Source organism: Mustela putorius, unplaced genomic scaffold, assembly GCF_011764305.1.
Source record: "Mustela putorius furo isolate JIRA1106 unplaced genomic scaffold, ASM1176430v1.1 tig00000788_pilon_pilon_pilon, whole genome shotgun sequence".
Lineage (NCBI taxonomy): Eukaryota > Metazoa > Chordata > Mammalia > Carnivora > Mustelidae > Mustela > Mustela putorius.
Genome location: NW_025421481.1, coordinates 1,896,012 through 1,914,093, shown reverse-complemented (window position 1 = coordinate 1,914,093; position 18,082 = coordinate 1,896,012). Strand labels below are relative to the sequence as shown.

The 18,082-nt window shown below is 50.2% G+C and overlaps 1 protein-coding gene across 2 annotated transcripts in view; it reads left to right on the top strand.

Moving 5' to 3' along the window:
* Nucleotides 1-248: 248 nt before the first annotated feature.
* The window catches only part of CHST11 (carbohydrate sulfotransferase 11), a 254,392-nt gene continuing 236,558 nt past the window's right edge, over nt 249-18,082 (top strand). The window contains exon 1 of one of the 2 annotated variants that reach the window (XM_004743038.3): nt 249-1,010. In XM_004743038.3, coding sequence (XP_004743095.1) covers nt 893-1,010 — 118 coding nt within the window. In that variant the 5' untranslated portion in view covers nt 249-892. The remainder of the gene's footprint in view (nt 1,011-18,082) is intronic. The other variant, XM_004743039.3, reaches the window with a different exon arrangement.

The window sequence follows — 18,082 nt, the reverse complement described above, 5'->3', positions numbered from 1 at the left end:
CCTGGGGGCTGGGAGCAACTTCCCGGCCCCCCCCCCCGCCCCCCGCGCAGGGATCTGAGATAATCGCGGACCACCAGACCCCTTTCCGCTCTCGGTGCCCAACGCACTCGCTGCCACTTCCCTCCACAAACGCCGGCGGGAGTGGGTGGCAGCACCGAGGCGATTTTATTCGCATTTTTTTCCTCCGGGTTTTGTCATGGAAACGCTGACACAGCCTCCAGACGGCGGCCGAGCGCGGCCGGGGACTGAGGGCTTTTGGGACCCTGCGGGAGCGCGGCTCCGCACTCCCCGGGAAACAGCTGGACGCGACCAATTCCCGGGCAGGGGCGGGGGGAGCGCGACGCTCCGCCCCGGCGCTCGGGTCCCTCCCTCCTCCCGGCTCTCCGCGGGCGCCCTCCCCTCGCCGGGGGCTGCGAGTTGCATTTGGTAAAACCCAGCCCGGAATATATAGATCATTGGAGCGCAATGAAGTAGGCTTTGGAGAGGAGGGAGGGGGTCCGGCCGACAGCCACAGCGGCCAGCGCAGCGGCGGCGGCACCATCAGCGCTCGCGCCCTCGCCGCCCGGCCCGCGAGGAGGCAGCGCGGCGGCCGCCGGCGGGAGCGGAGGCGGCGGCGGGGAGGCGGAGAGGAGCAGCAGGAGGAGCAGGAGCGCGCAGCCGGCGGGTCCACGCATCTCGGCACTTCCAGAGCAACTCCGCCGCCTTCCATACCCCTGCCCGGGGCTGCGGGCTCCGCGAGCGGCCGCGAAGCCCTCCCGTTCGTTCCCCCACCCGGAGCCCTGCCCAGCCCTGCCCTGCGCCTCCTGGGCTCCGCTCCGCGCTGCAGGGTCCCGGCTCCTGCGCCCCGGGCGCGCCTCCCGGACACCCCGGTCCCCGCAGCCAGGACAAAGCCATGAAGCCGGCGCTGCTGGAAGTGATGAGGATGAACAGAATTTGCCGGATGGTGCTGGCCACTTGCTTGGGATCCTTTATCCTGGTCATCTTCTATTTCCAAAGTATGTTGCACCCAGGTAGGGGGCGCGTTAGCGTGGTTTTGTTGAATATATATATATTTTTTCCGCTCTCGCGCTCTCGCTCGCTCACTGGCGCCGGGTTTCTGCCTCTTCAACCTTACCTCTTCCCTCTCAGCCGCCTCGGGGCTCCTTGCTGCCCGGTCTGCCAGGGTCGCCGAGTCGGGATGGAGAGGAGGAGGGAAGACGTGCTCACCTTCCTCCTCTCTCTCGGCTCCAGCCTGGAGGATGGGAGCAGGAGGGGCGGTAGTTTTTTTTCTCCCCTCTCTCCCTTTTCTCTTTGTGTTTCTTGTCTGTCTGTCTGCGAGGTAGCAAAGCAAGGTAGAGAGGTAGTGGGCAGCTCCTGGTGGTGGGGGGCAGGTATGAAGAGAACGCAACTCCCGGTTGATGCCGTGAGCTGAGGATGAAAGGGCGCCGGGAGCCTGCGCCCTCCGCCTGGGCGCGCTGCCTGTTCCTGGGTGGGGGGCCCGGGGGCGAAGGCTGTGCGCCCCGGCGAGCTCGCCAGCCCCCGCCGCGAGCTGGGGAGCCCAAGGCTTAGGCTCCCACGTGTCCCGGGCTCGGCGCCGCGCGGAGGTGTGGGGAGAGGTTGGATTTGGTAAAACCCAGTGCCCGGCGCTGCCCCTCCACCAGGCTGGGGAAGGGGGCGGGCACCCGCTGTTTGTTCCCGGGGTCTGACTCCGCATTGACCTTGCGGCTGGTGCCTTGGGGCCTGCTTCACCCTGCGCCCCCACCCCAGCGGCTCTCGCGACTCCGTGCTGGTTATGGCCTCTGGGTCACGCCTTGGCCGCAGCAGTTTTGGAGGAAACTTTGGCCGGGCCCTGGGCTGACCGTCAGGTTGCTTCCTCCATTCCTGGGTTCCGAGCATCCGAAGTCCCCTGGAGGGCCCCCGGGCCTGTGGCAGTGAGCCCCCTTCCCTCTCCTAACCTCCCCCCTCACCAGCCCTCGGGAGCTTAGACAAGTTCCTCATCTGAAATGTGGATTGGGGGAGGATCGAGGCTCGCCCCTTCCTAGGGGCGCTCTGGAAAGTTTGGGACCCGAGGAGGGAGGGGCGCCTTTGAGCGCAGCGGCCGGGGTTCGCAGCTCGGCCGCCAAGCCCAACAGGTAAGGCTTCGGGGCGCCTAAGGAGTCTTTGGGGCGGCGCGGATCTCCCCGGGGAGCCGTGGTATGCCCGTGCCACCTCACCCCCCGGCAGGCCCCCGCTGGGCCACATTGGCTCCGAAATCCATTTTTTCTACGCCTCCGAGTTGCCTTTCTCAGTATAACCACAGCAATAATTTGCTTTTATAATTGCAAGGAGGGAGCTGGAAACACATTTCCTTCCAGGGAAATGGGGTTGGTGTGTTTCTTTTTGACCCTCCCTCCCTCGGGGTTTCCTTTCAGTGTGTATCTAACACTTGGAGCAGACGCAGCCCCGAATTCTTCTAGCCTGCTTTTGGGTGGGTGGCAGAGGAATGAAGCTGTTCTTTCCATCAATCAGGCGGGGCTGCCGGTGTGAGCTTCCTTGACAGCGCGGGCCGGCGCGGCCCCTGCGCCCCGCTCCCCGCTCCGCCCGGCCCGGAGCAGTTGTTAGGGCGGCCACAGGGCCAAGGATATGGTCTGACACTACCACACGTAACCTCAGGACATCCGAGCCAGCCTTGTAAAAGATGGCTTTTGTTTGCCGTTGGGTATTTCTAGTTCCATGTCAGCAAACTGCAGCCGTGTTTGTCTCCTCACCCAAACCGGTGGTTGGGAAACTTCTAAGGGAATTTAAAAATGGACCTCCCTTATGTTCTGGGCAGCCTGGGGTGGTTGCAGCGGGCAGGGCCAGACAGACAGAGGCATCCTGGAAGCCAGGCCAGACTCCGCCCCAGAGACTGGGGGACTCCGTGGTGTGCAAGCACACTGGGGCTCAATCAGTTTAAACAAAGGGCCGAATGATTTGGTCTAGACTCTAGACATGTGTTTAGGTCACTTAAAATTTGCCTGGATGGAGCATGCCAGGTAGTTCTCTGCAGAAATGCCTGGAACAAGGATAGATCTTCGACTCTATCAGGAATGCACTTGAGCCTCTCTGTACCTGTTAGTGGTCCAGGAAAAGACTAATAATACCACCGCCATCCGTGCTTTTCCTGCAGCCTGGGCTTTGCTTTTCTTGTCTGAGAATTAGGAAATAACTTTCTAACCAGAGACACCAGGAAGAAACTTTCAGCTTGTCATTGGCACTTCGCTAAAATTTCCATCCCTGGTTTACAGTGTCGGCTTGAAAGTGACGCTGGTCTTTTCGGTCTAGCCTTTGGAAATCAGGGACAGAACTTTTTCTAAGGTTGCCCTGATAAGGACCGTCTGTCGTGGACCCTGTGTTCTCCGCCTTTGCTTCCCTTCCTGACCTCATTCCCTCCCAAGAAATAGCACTTGTTTATTAGTCATATCTCTATGAGCATGCTCTTGGGACTTTTCCCACCCGGTCCTTAGCAAGTACTGTGTTCAGTACCTTCTGTTCATCAGACCTGAAGATGGTTCAATCGGAAGGTCTTCCTTATTTTGAATTACCTATGGTTCCATGAAAACTTCATGCCAATGCTTTATTAAGACACGGGACATAAAAATGTGTTTTGAAATCACTATTACACATTTTCCTTTCTTTTTTCCCCCCATTTTTTTTAAAAAAAAGATTTGATTTATTTATTTGACAGGCAGAGATCACAAGTAGGCAGAGAGAAAGGAGGAAGCAGGCTCCCCGCTGAGCAGCCTCCCCGAAGGCAGAGGCTTTAACCCACTGAGCCACCCAGGCGCCCCCTTTTTCCCCCATTTTATTCAACTTTATCGACATTAAACATTACTGATGACAGCTGACACCCATCATTTCTACTGCTTTGAATTTCTTTAAAAGTGAGCTGATCTTTGCCCCTTTGATTTAGGGTGATGGTGGGATGATCCTTTGGCCAGTCTCTGCAGTGTCAGTCTTTCCAAATCACCCAGGGAGAGGCAGAAGGGACCGCAGCATGGCACAGATTGTGTTGCTAAAAATTTGGAGCCCTCTGGCAGGAGTTCCACATACCTGTATCTGAAATAGAAAAATAGTACTCCAAAAGAAATGGATTCCTGGCTTTATTGGTGGCTAGAAAACACCTGGAGTGTGAGAGGAGGGACAGAAAGAAGAAAGGAGATGGCTGGTGATGGGGAGGGCTGTCTGTCTCTCCCTCTGATTCTAATCTGAGGCCCACTGTCTTTTGTACTTTTCTAATTCATAAACTGGAGCAATTTCTAAACTCCAGAAGCTGATCTTTCCTTTGGAGCATTTAGCAGAAGTGTGCCTTGTCAGGCACTGTGCAAAACACAGGAATTCGAATGGGGCCGAAAACCTGATCGTGGGGAGCCTGGCCCCATTCTAATTCCTGTGTTTTGCACAGTGCCTGACACATAGTAGATGCTCAATAAAATATTTGTTGGATGAAAGCGTGAAGTAGCTCAACCCTAGAAGACCCGTTTGTCTGGTTTTCAGGAAGGGTGGCAAGCCTTGCCAAGAATGCTGTGTCAGTGAGTCTGGGTCTGTCTGGTGGGGACCCTTCCTTGCTTTCCTGTCTCTGAGACCGGCGTGTCCCCTCCCCCGCCAAGACAGGGATTTGGTTTAAGTCAATATGCACCATACCAAAACATTCCCCAAGGGCTAGATTTGCTGCCCTGAGGTTTGATGCAGCAGAGGGCACTGCTCTGCATCCTGGGTACCCTAGGTACCGGGGAAGCTTGGCCTTGTTTAGCTACTGACTTGAAGAAACCCATCCACAGGACGAACATCTTTTGTGGGTGTGCACTGCTCCTGAAGTTGGTGAGAAGGGAAGCACAGGCTAGTGGTTTCTGTACACTTTTAGTCCATCAGTGAAAGCATCATCTAGAAGTGCCTCCGGGACAGTACCGCGTCTCACATACCTGCCTGGGACAGCGGGGTCTTTGATGGCGCCCTGTTGTGCAAGGCGGAAGCTGAGAGGCCCCCGGGGTGCTGCGTTGTGTGAAGACAGCCCCTCTGAACCTTCCTTTTGTGTCACTCTGTAGGATTGTGGTTTTGTTTGAAAGCTCCTGTTCAAAGAGAAGCCTGCAGAGGAGAAAGCCTTTTCCTTTCTGGGCCTCTTTTTTTCCTTTGGCCGAATGTTTACTTTCACTGTTGCCTGGGATTTCTTTGCCCTGGTTGGATGTATTGAAAGATTATACCCTTCATTTAAAGACTTCTTGGGTTACCCCTTTGTAGTTTTACTTGATTAGATTGAATGCACGGTGCCTTTGTGTTATAATTTTAGTCTAATTATAAACGTAATAGGTGCTCTGTTTAGAAAATGTAGGAAGTGTAGATGAGAAGTTATCATTTATTATTTCAGCACCCAGAGGCAACAGGTGCTTTATTCTATGTTATTGAATATATAGATTTAAAAAAGAGTGAGACCATAGTGTGACATTTGTACCTGTTTTGATGTATGTTAGACAAATTCATTATTATGGTGACTAGTTATTAAGTTTAGAGACAAAATTTAGGGATGCCTGGGTGGCTCAGTTGGTTAAGCCACTGCCTTCGGCTCAGGTCATGATCCCAGATCCTGGGATCGAGTCTCGCATTGGGCTCCTTGCTTGCGGGGGGAGCCTGCTTCTCTCTCTGCCTCTGCCTGCTTGTGCGCTTGTGCTTTCTCTCTGACAAATAAATAAATAATTAACTAATAAAAAAAAAAAAACCCAAAAACCTTTAAAAAAAATAAAGACAAAATTTAATCACGACCTTTTTAATTTATAGACGTACATGTATCTCTGCTGTCTCCTCCCCTCCTCTGCTCTGTAGGATGTCAATCCAATTTTTTTTCCTTTTTTTTTTTTTTGCTGCACGTTTAATTTTATTTTTAAATTTAATTTAAACTTATTTATTTTTTAAAAGTAGGCTCCACGCCCCGTGCAGAGCTTGAACTCACAACCCTGAGATCAAGACCAGAGGGCAGGAGTCGCCCAGGCACCCCTGCACACATTTAATCTTCAACTAAAGAATCTTTTTGCTTAGACGTGAAATGAGTTTGGAGTCAGAGGAATTTGTAGGGGCTGTTCTTAGGTTAGTTATCTGAAACTTCCTTTGGAGAGGCATCAGGGGGTCTCGAATATGGGACCGTTATGGATCCCAACCGCAGCATGAAATCACTGAAGGCCAGGATTTGTCCAGGATGGGCTCTCCCTTTGGCAGCTGAAATGTTTGCACTTCTCGGGGGCATTTTCTGAGCTGCGTTAAGAGGAGACTAGTGCACTTAGGTAATTTCCTCCTACAGTTCTAGCCGAGGCTTGGAAGGAGCTGGTGAGTGAGTCGCTGCTTTAGGAAATAAAGTGGTGGTCAGGCAGCCGGGGAAAGGCGACTGGAGATTTCTGCGAGGCCCGGGCCGAGGGGCTCTGCCTGCAGCAGAGGTGGCTGCCGTTTATATTGATCTGGCTGGAAAGTCATTTTGCTTCTGACCAGCTCCACTGGCACAGCCACAAGAAAACAGGAAATCAAAAACTTAAAAGTACAGGCTCCGCCCTTTCCACCTCTTCAACCCACCAACTGGACGACCTCTTCTTAATCTGGGGAGGGTAGGTGAAATCGACCTCAGGAAGGTCACTGCCAGCAGGCGTGTGAGTTCCTATTCTTAGAAAAACCAGAAGTTGTTCTGCTTTAGTCACCTCCCCCCCCTCCCCTTTTCAGTTTCCTTTCTCTCGAGTTTTGAGATCCCATCTTTATGACAAGTGAAGAGGAAGGCACAGCTTGCTAGGAGGTCAACAATACTTGAATCTGTCAGTTAAAAAGTCCTGGGAACTGTAATTTGACACATCTTAGACCGAGTATGATCCATAGAAATTTAGGAGCTCTGTCTCTGTCTTTCTCTTCTACCCTGTGCTAGGCACTAGGGATTGTCCTAGGCGCTTGGGGATGCAACACTGATTTTTGTCCCCTGGGGACTTACGTTCTAGTCGGATAGCCAGACTTCAGGTAAGTGCAGCAGTGAAATATATGGCTTGTCAGATGGTGTGACAGACACAGAAGCAAAGCAGGGGGAGATGGATGGGAGGTGGGGGTTGCAATTTAATTTAGAGGTAATTAGGGACTGTCATTGTTAAGATGACCTTGGAGAGCAGAGACCTCAAGGAAGGGAAGGAACCATCCATGTGTCCAGCCCAGAAAGAATGTTCCAGGCATAGAGCAGCCCAAGGCCTGTCCTTGAGGCGGGACTGAGCAGGGCAAGCAGCAAATTGTTCAAAGCAGAAGGCAGAGGGAGAGGGCAGCCAAAGAGTATGGGGTGGAGAGGGATTTGGGATAGGAGGCCCTGGAGGGTCCGAGTGGGTCCTCTGGAGGTCCGGCCTGCTCTGGGGGTCCTGGGGCAGGCTGCGTGGGAAACGTGGATGCTTCTTACTTGCGGTTTCGTGTTTACCTTTGGGCAGCTGGTCATGCACTTTGTAAAGTGGTCACCGTGGATATCCCATTTCTCCTCACTCCGCCACCCCCAAACTAGACTACCACTCTGTAAGAGAGATTTGCAAAACATTTAACAGAGCTAGTGTTGGGAGATTCTTCAACAAAATGTTCAGGATGTGATCCGTGGTCATTCTCTATAGAGAAAGGAACACAGAATTTGTAGTCCAGAGACCAGCTTTCAGACCTTGGCTGTCTACTGTATCCATTTGACATCACTCACGATATTTTTGCTGAATGCTTTTTAAGAGTTAGGCTCTGTTCTGGGTGCTAGAGATACTGCAGGACCCAAATAGACAGAAGTCTGTGACCTCATGGTATATTCTCCTGGGGGAGGCACAATAAAAAATGCATGTGTAAAACATAGAGCATGTTTGGGGTGCCTGGGAGGCTCAGTCAGTTAAGCGTCTGCCTTTGGCTCAGGTCGTGATCCCAGAGTCCTGGGATTGAGTGCCACATCAGGCTCCCTGCTCACCAAGGAGTCTGCTTCTCCCTTTCCCTCTGTGCTCTCTCTGTCTCCCAGTAAAATAAATAAAATCTTAAATGTTTGATGATGAAGGGCTACAGAGGAACATTAAAGCAAGGAAAAGGAAGTAGAATGGAAGTGGCCGGGGGACTGCCGTCTGCAGCCTCCCTGAGAAGGAGGCTTTAAAGATACAAGCAGACAAGGACACACAGGAGGAGATGTGCTGGGGAAATAATGCAGATGTTTATTAGGTATTATTTCTGAAGGTCGACATCGGCCAGGTGTTTAATATGTTACTTCTCAAAGGATTCTTAGCAGGTGCACATAGTGATTATCACCATTTTATAAGGTGGGGACATGGAGGCAGAGAGAATATCACTTGTCTCAGGTCAGATGGAAAGGATCGGGGAACCACAGCTGTCTGACTTAAGATCCGTTGCCCAGGCCATCGGGTAGTGGCTATCAGCTGGGGGCTACTACCCCCCTCCCTGTGTTTGGAAATGTGTAGGGGATGCTCTTGATTGTATCTAAGGATTGATGACGTCAATCTCATTGGCTGGGCCAAGGATGCTAGACATCCTGCGGGGGATCGGATCTTTCTGCCCGTCAGAGGCATCTTGCCCAAGTGCCAATAGTGCTTCTCCTTGAGCACTGGCTCGAGACTCTCCGGGCTCAAACAGTATCTGGCAGAGCCCCGGCCACACCCCACCACTTGGGCAGGTGCCCGGAGATCGTAGCAACTTAACAATGGATTGAATGGCTGCGTGAAGGTCTGAGGCTCAGAGATTCCGGTCCCTTCTTTGCCAGGCGAAGGTAGCAGTCTTCCCTCTCCGACGTGGTGCTGGCGGGGAGGATTAAGTGAGAAAGGAGAAGGAAAGGTGCCTTGAACATGGATGCAGACAGAGCGCACACAGAGCAAAGGCACTGTGGTTTCTCATCCTGAGATCGTAATCTTTGTGTTTATGACGAGATCGTAATCTTTGTGTTTATGACAGGGTTTATCTATTTCATGTGTGTGCCTTGTCACGTTCACTGGGAGGGTCCTGTGTCCAGACGGTTCTGAGTATCTTCTTTCTCTCTGCACTAGCCTTCTGTCGGCCACGCTGGCATTCCCCTCCCCCAATACCCTCCCCCTGTCCAGAACTGAGCTCTGCCTCAGTGACGCATTTTATTTTATTTTATTATTTTATTTTATAGATTTTATTGTTTATTTGAGAGAGAGAGAGGTAGGGAGCTCGAGTCCGGGGAGAGGCAGAGGGAGAGGGAGAAGCAGACTCCCCGATGAGCAGGGAGCTTAATCCCAGGACCCTGGGATCATGACCCGAGTCAAAGGCAGTTGCTTCATCAACCTTGAACCACCCAGATACCCCTCGATGTCATTTCTGAAGCTGAACCCAGGAGGATGAAAGTCACTTCAGAGAAGTAACCTTGCCCCGTGGCAGCCCTTCAGCGAGCAGTGGCTGGGTGGCTGACGTGGCTCATTGCACAGGACGGAACTCACTGGGCTTTCTCACCACACTTGAACCTGCTGTGTGCAGAGGAGCCCCGAATGGCTTCCTCCTGTCCAGGAGCCAGTCCCCCTCACCTCGGAGCCTGGGGGAGCCGCCTCTGTGGATGGCACTCACAGCCAGGGTGGAGGCCCATTTCGGCCATGGTCCCCAGAGCAGGTGCTGGAATTCAGTTAGAAGCCTGCAATCCTGATTTAGGCGAGGCCAAAGTGTATTTGGTGCCCTTTGCTGGCCTACCGCTTGCTTTCCTGGAGACAGTCTGCAGGCTTGATAGCCAAGGCGGGAGTCCATCAGTGCTCAGCGTTCTTTATACTTTACACTTAAAAAAGCTTATCTTTTTAGGCACTGGGTCCTCCTCTAGGTGAACTTTCCGCCTCACCTGATGGAGGCCAGTGGTTCTCAACTGGGGACCCTTTTGCTCCCTTCTCTCCCCATTGCCAGGGACCTTTGGCGATGTCTGGAGAAAATTTGGTTGTCACACCTGGGGAGGGGGTGTCCTACTAGTACCCAATGGGGAGAAGCCAGAGATGCTATTAAACATCCTACATGCACTGGACAGCCTACCCCCCGCCCCCCGCCCCAAACCATTGCTTCCTCACCAACAAAGAATAACAATAGCTGGAAAGCACCCCCCCCACATACACACAATACAACCAAGCTCACTTACTATGGAACTACTGGGTATCAGGTGGTGTGACAACTGCTGTATTTGGACAAACACATGTAACCTGCACGATCTTGTGAGGCGAACATTTGCCTGTCCCACTGTACAGGTGAGGAGACTGAGGCTTAGAAGCGAAGGAGCTTGTCTAAGGTCAAAGAACCAGAGAGTTGGAACAGGACCCCTGCCTGGGTCCGACTGACACCAGAGACTGTGCTCTCTGATGTCACCGTTATGCCCCCTGTACATGCTCTTGCTTTCAGCTAATTAGGTCAGGAGGTAATTTGTTTAGAAGGGCCCCAAGGCCAGCTGTGGACTGCGAGTGGGACACTCACTGATAGCCTCTTCTCCTCTTACCCTACACTCTTCCCCTGGGTGAGCTCATCCCCTCTGGGGGCCGGTGCTGTCATCTGTCTTCAGATGACTCTTCTCACTTCAGCGTCACTGTGTCCTGAGGTCAGAGTCCAGCTCCTGTGTTTCCTCCATGTCAGCTCTTCAGCCAGCCTTACGTGGTCAGAGTAAGGGGATGGACGTCCCTCCTCTGCAGCCTGTGGTACTTGGAAAGCACACACGCTGGTGTGTTGGGTCATTAAAAGCAGCCTTGTCTTGCTTCCCACAGTTCCTCAACATCTAGAACAGAGCCTGGTACCTGGTAGTTTTCCAAATCCCTGTTCAGATGCCACAGACTGGGTGGCGTGTCAGCCACCGGGACTGATTTCTCACGGTTCCGGGGGTTTCAGGTCAGGGTGCCAGCAGGATTAGGTGAGGGACCACTTCCGGGGCACAGACTTGACCGCTTCTGGGGCACAGACTTCTGTTGTAGCTCCCCATGGCGGAAGGGGTGAGGGAGCTCCCTGGGGCCCCACCCTCATACCCAACCCTCTCCAAGGGCCTCCCCTCCTAATATCATCACCTTGGGCATATGCTTCCAACGTATGAATATTGTGGGCAGTGATGGGGGGAAAGGAGGAGACACACATGGAGACCAAAGCAATAATCACTCGGTAAATATGCATTGAAAGAATGAACATGTTGATGTTGATGGGAAACCAAGAAGAAAATCCCGCTTCCTAGGGTGCCGAGTGTGGAATTGTCCGCCGTCGTCATTGCCCATTGGAGTATTGGTTTGATTTGGCAGTGACCGAGCTGCCACAGAAGAGAGTAAAGAATAACTCAGTTAGCACCATGGCTCGCCGTAGACCCAGCCCCAACACAAACAACTTCTGAAGGTGTGACTGTTAGAAGGTGTGGCTGTTAGGTGCTGTACCCACAAGAGGAGCCCGGATGTCCCAGGAGCGGATTTGCTCCTTCACCTAGGGTAAGGCGGTGTCTACAGGACTGTCCTAGGGGAGTCCAGCCAGAATGGACGGTCAGCTGCATGCGTCACTTCAAATTATCCAGTAACTACACTGAAAAAAAGTAAAGAAACAAAAAATAAACCACTGGTGATAGTAATATCTAAAAATCTACTTAACAGGCAGAAGATACTACAAACTATTGAGATTTCACATTTCTGCCCGAAGCCTTTGGGAATCCAGTGTCTATGTTATGTTTACGACACCTCTTGATTCAGACCAGCCATGCTTGACGTGCGCGGTAGCCACACCTTAGTGGCTACCATATTGGATGGTGTCTCTGAGGTGCTGGAGAACTTGTTATGGATTAGGGCTTTTTGTTTGCTTCTTGTTTATTTTGTTTGTCCCTTTCCCCTTTATTTAAGGCATGTTTTATTTCCTGGGTTTAAGTGTACCCTCTGGGAAGACTGTTGACCGGCTGGGACTAGAGGTGTTAAATAGGAGATATTAGCTGTGGAGTTGTACGTGTTGCTCAAGTCATTTCCAGCCTCTGAAATATCTTCCGAGTCTTGCCATCTGAAGCTTGACCCTCCTAAGGAGACCCTAACAAACTCTGTAACATAGAGAAACAGTTATCAACTCTGTTCCCCAGATGAAGCAGTGGAAACTCAGAGGGGGTTCAGGGAATTGCTTACATTTGGTTTAAAATGATCCTAACACAAATGTGTGCGTTCAAAGACTGGCTCAAGGAACATTCATTCTGTTGGGATGGACAGAGGACACATGGGGCCAAATGTGGTTGGGGTTACCAAGAGAGACGAACTGCTAAGGACAGAGCTGATCTGGGATCGTTGATTTAGAGGGAGGGTGTTGAGGAGGACTTCTTGGGAGAGGTGGTGTTTGTTGGGCCCAGAAGGATGAGTAGAAAATTGCTAGGGAATATGGGAGAAGGGGAGGTAGGACATTCCAGGAGAGGGTATCTGCCAGAGCAGGGGTAAGGTGGGAAGGAGAGTCATGTCTGGGAACACAGGAGGCCCTGGGAGCAGGGAGGGGACAGTCCACAGTGGACCTGGAGGCCCCTGAATGCTCTCAAGTTTGAATTTTATTCTTGGGACCTGGGAGCCATAGAAGGTTGAGGGTCTCCCGTGTTTCAGATGATGAAATTTAAGCTCCATTTAATTAAACTCTCTTGTTTCATTTGAAGGGCAGAAGTTTTCAGTTCACTCTCTCAAATGAACTTGGGCCAGCTTGCAGTAGTTTCTGTTATTATCGTTTAATGGGAGGTAGGAAGATTATTCATGCATGGCTAAAGTGCAAGGTAAGAAATAGCTTAAAAGCACCCTGTGATGGGATTTAAAACGCCACTGTTTGCTTTGCTCGTGCCAAAATGATAGGCCACGGAGGTTAAGTTTCAGTCTCTCAGTTGCTGATGGTGCCCTGGGTTCACCCTCAGAGGCTCGGGAAGAAGTAAGCGGCAGGAGAAAGGAAAAGTGTGTCAATAGTCACAGGGAGGATTTCTCCCTCCAGTGCGAGCTTCTGGGTCTCTCTGGGGTCCAGCGGCAGCTGTGGGCTGTCCTGGAGAGGGGCAGTGTAGATGGTAGACTGAACGGAGTCAGCGGCTTCCTCCTGGGAACCAAGGCCCAAAGGTCAGGCTCTGCCCCCCCCCCCCCAGGAGACTTGCCCTGTGGGCTGTGTGTGGGGTCTGCTCTCATTGTCCCCCTGAGAGATGCTGCCCTATGTAATCTTCATATCAAAAGGCCCCCTCTTTTTACCACTCCACTCCTGGGCTGTGGGAGAGAGGACGGGTTAATTATAGAGCTCACACGCAGCATAAAAAGGCATCCCTGGCTTTCAGAATCACTTGTGGGGGGCATTGTGCTTGGTACAAAGCTGAGGGTTCCCTTCATTTTCTCTGCTACACTGTAGTACTTGACACCGATTGATAAATATCCTAGAGCTGGTTCCCACATAGGGGTTCGAGTCCCTTTTTATAACCCTCCTCAATCTCCTTTTCCCTATTAAAACAATGCACAGAACTTTCCAAAACCCTTCATTTTTTAAGAAAGTGAGATAGTGGCATCGATGTGCAGCATTGTTTAAGGGGCGTGGGGCCACGCGAATGGCAGGGGCTTGGTTTACGCTGCAAACTCGTGCAGATTTACGGATCAAGGGTGGGAAGGTCTGATGAAGGCAGGGTTTATTGTTGGCGGTCTGGGCAGAAGTACGAGAATGGAGATTATTTTGGAACCGGAAGAATTAGATAGTGAAATCCTTTAATGAGTCCAGGTTTTATGTATGGAGGGCTTTCTGTGTAATTCTGCTGCTCAGAAATGAAAGCAGGCTTGGATTCAGAAACTGAAAAGGCAATCTTTTAGTCACTTGCAATAAAACAGCTTTTGTTGGGAAGGTGTGAGCCCTCGGATGAAAGACAATTCCGACAATTCTGTGCTTAAAGATATGAACTAGTAGCAGTGGCCTTGCTCATTTTAGGATAATCCATTTAATTGAGTGGAATGGCTCAGGGCTCTTACCTACGGGACTCAGGAGAGAGTTCTTTCTGTGATGCAGACTTTGTTTCCTGTGTCTGTAAAAAATGCATAGAAATTTTAAAAATAAACACAGGTCTGATGGTTGGTGCCTTCCTGCAAATGGGATTCAAGCTAGGTAAAGGATGTTGTCATTGGAGGTCATAGTGATGTTCTTTTTTTATTTTTGTGGGAAATAAATGAGGAGTGGCCCCAGAGTGCCCTGTCTCAGCCTGTAAGCCTCTGCAGTCATTGCCGAGTGTTTGATCTGTCGTAAAACATGGATGACCTTGGCTGGAGGAGGCCGTGCACGGAAGTAGAAAGGGCTCTGGGTATGGGTCAGGACCCTGGGGTTCTAGCTCTGGTTTTTCTTCCCCTTTCTGGGGACCCTTTCCTGTGTTACTGACAAATGAATACATGTGGACACTGGCAGTTTTCAAACTATTCCTCCAGGCCCCAGGTGACTTAAGACCAAGGAGGGTTCTGGCAGAACAGCTGCTTGCCTTTCCCTTTTAGATTCTGGGGTTCTGAGTAAAATTTTGTTGGAAGAAAGTTTCAAGGCTAAAACCAACAAAGACTTTGCAGTTTACTGCTTAGACGATTTTTCCAGTTCAGATCTTGTCCTATCTGTGGGTTGTAAAATTGATGCACATTAACAGTTAGGGTTAAATTATCACTAAAATGATTGACTTTTTTTTTTTCCCTTTAAAGATTCTTATTTATTTGAGAGAGAGCAGAGTGAGAGCGATAGAGTGTGTGAGTGGGGGGGAGGCGCAGAGGGGGAGGGACAAGCAGACTCTCCGCTGAGCAGGGAGCCTGATGCAGGGCTCGATCCCAGGACCCTGGGATCATGCCCTGACCTGAAGGTAGACGCTTAACCGTCTGAGCCACCCAGGTGCCCTTAAAATGAGTAACTTCATACGGTGTCAATGGACAGACATCTAGCTACCCCTCCATCCATCACTCAAAACGTTTTTTGACCATTTAGCTAAGAGACAAATCTAAGTAAGACTTAGTTCTTGCATTCAGATAGCTTGTAATTTAGCAAGTGGTGGCAGACCCATAATTGTTAGCTGTGGTGGGGCTTTGTCATAATGGTTACAGGTGGCTAGAAAAAAAGGAGTAATTAGTTTAGGGAAGGTTAGGAAGCTTCCCAGAAGAGGAACATTGGAGCTGGACTTTAGGCATTCATTCAGTTATTCAACAAGCATTTATTGAATGTCTACTGTACGTGCCAGGACCATCTCAAGTGCTAGGGAAGCGATAGGGGACAATCATAGTGATCCCTGTCTTAATGGAGCTGACGTTGTTGGCATACAGTTTTATCAAGTGTCAGGTTTGCAATACTACTGGCTCTCTTCTACCATGGGCAACCCCCCCTGCTCCCACCCCTGCTGTGCAATGTCAGAGTAAAGCGGTGTTTTGTCTATATATATATGTATACACACACAAACACACATGCATACATATATAATATGTAATATAATATATGTATAATGTTTAATATAATGTATATAAAATATATGTATAATGTATACAACATGAATATGTATAACATGATATAATGTATATATCATGTATGTAATATATAATATAATGTATATATATGATATATACAACATCTATCATTCCAACTGTCAATTTAATTCAGGTATATTGTAGAGAATTCTGAAAAAAATGGATCCACTTCCAAAAAAGTCATCCCTGATACCCACAAACCAGGAAGGATCTCTGTTCATTTCCAGTTTGTTTTTCTGTGCACATATATATATTTGCAAAGATGAAGGCCTTGTGCATATAGTACAGGGTATCTGCTTTTGCCATTTAGTACTGAATCATGGGTATTTGCTTATGGCATCCAATTTTCTTTGAAAACACCATAATATTTCATCATGGATGTCATAATATTCCATCATATGGATATGCCATCATATGGATAGAATTTAGTCATTCTCTCTTGTTGAACGTTTTTGAGAAAGATTTTCCCTTTTTAAAAACTGCCATCATACACCTCTTTGTACATAAATCTTTATCTGAGTTTCTTAATGTTTCTTTGAAAGAAACGCTCAGAACGGGAACGCACAGGTCATAAATTTGTGAAGGTTCTGGGTAAGTGTAGCCAAATTGTTTCCTAGGCGGTTGTGTCCAATTAGGCTCCAACCAGCCGCGTATGAAGTGGTCGGTCTTACTGATTGCAGCCAGTCTGCTGTAGCTGTCGGCCAGATTCCCAGCAGAGCCTCCTTCAAACTCAGCGTGGATGCCTTCCCTTCGTTTTCGGTCCACACTAGGTGACAGGCTTCAGGAGAGCCCGGACTGTGTCCCTGGAGCCTGCTTTGTTGCAGATGTGCGATGAAATAGATTTTTGTTGTATACGTGCTTGCACATCTGAGTCAGTGAGCCGAGAAGGGCAGGGTGAAGTTTCCCCGGGAAGCTGGGAAGAGAATGGAACTTCCTTCATTGTCCCCAAGTACTTTGCCAGCAGACTTTCAGGGAAAGGGAAAGTCATCAGGAGGCAAGTACTGGTCTGGAATCCACCTGCCCAATGTCAGAATGTGTCTGAGAAGCCACTGCGTCATCTTCGGGGTTGAAATTCAATTAAAAGGTTCATCTGAGCTGCTTCCTTACTTTGTGCCTAGTTTCACTTGTGTCAGACCATTTAGACTTCTCAACCGCGGGGTGACGGAGGCGCTGGTGAGGGAGGTTCTGTTGGCATCCTTGTTTTGGGTGGGATGCGCACACGTTTTGAACTAAGGTAACATAGCACTATTGTCTAAATGTGACTCTCCCTCTCCCTGCCCGGTTCATATATTGAAATCCTAATGCCCAGAGGTGATGGTATTGAGTTGGGAACTTTGGGGGCGCCTGGGTGGCTCCGTCAGTTAAGCATCTGACTCTGGGTTTCCGCTCAGGTTATGATCCCAGGGTTATGAGTTCGAGCCCCATATCAAGCTCCACTGTCAGTGTGGAGTCTGCTTGAGATTCTCTGCCTCTCCCTCTATCCCTCCCCACTCTTGAGTTCTTGCTCTTTCTTTCTCTCTCTTAAAATAAATAAACTCTTAAAAAAAAAAAAAGAAAGAGTTAGGGGCACATGGTTGGCTCAGTCGTTAAGCATCTGCCTTCAGCTCAGGTCATGATCCCAGGGTGCTGGGATCGACCCCCACATCTGGCTCCTTGCTCAGCGGGGAGCCTGCTTCCCCCTCTCTCACTCCCCTGACCTATGTTCCCTCTCTTGCTGTGTCTCTGTCAAATAAATAAATACAATCTTAAAAAAAAAAAAAAAGTGTTGGGAACTTGGGAGGTGCTTAGGTCATGATGGTGAAGCCCTCAGGAATGCAATTAGTGCCCTCATGAAAGAGGTTCCAGAGAGATCTCTTGGTCCTTCCAGCTCTGAGGCCTCAGAGAGAAGGTACCAGCTGTGAACCAGGAAGAGGGCGCTTCCCTGAGCATACCGGCACCCTGTTCTCGGACTTCTAGAACTGTGAGAAATACATTTCTCTTTTTGATAGGCTACCCATTTCCTGCTGTTGGGTTGTAGTCACCCGAGTGGACAGAGACACATAGCTGCTCAGTGCTAGAGCTGGGAGCCCCAGGTCTGCCAGACTTCAAATGCTCTACTGAGAACTTACATCCTTTTCTTTTCTTTTTTTCTTTTTAAAGGTTTATTTTTTTATTTAGGTAATCTCTACACCCATTGTGGGGCTCAAACTCGTGACCCCAAGATCAAGAGTCACATGTTCTTCCAACTGAGCCAGCCAGGAGTCCCTGCTGAGAACTTCTTTCCATTTGCCAACCATGGGGCTAGTGTCTGTGTGAAGACCTCCTTTCTGTGATTGAGGAGGAAGAGTGTATCTCAGGGTGTTCCCTGGATGGAAGGGAAGTGATCAGTTGCTCTACAGTTGGCATAGTAATAGATCTAGGAGGCATGGTGCACCCAATGGTCCTCAGCCAATGGAGGAAGGAATTCAGCCGGGAGGGAGTTCATTCAGTGGCAGGGAACAAGACTCTGTGGCACCCTGGAGCGATGCTTCACCGCCTCGTACTGCTCTCAGAAGGGTCACGGTTAGCGGTGCTCTGAGAATGACGCCTCTCTGGGTGGCTGCATCTTGATGATGCTCTTAGGTTTTGGGGGATGGGCTCCCCTAAACCGGAAGTAGGGGTGGGGGGAA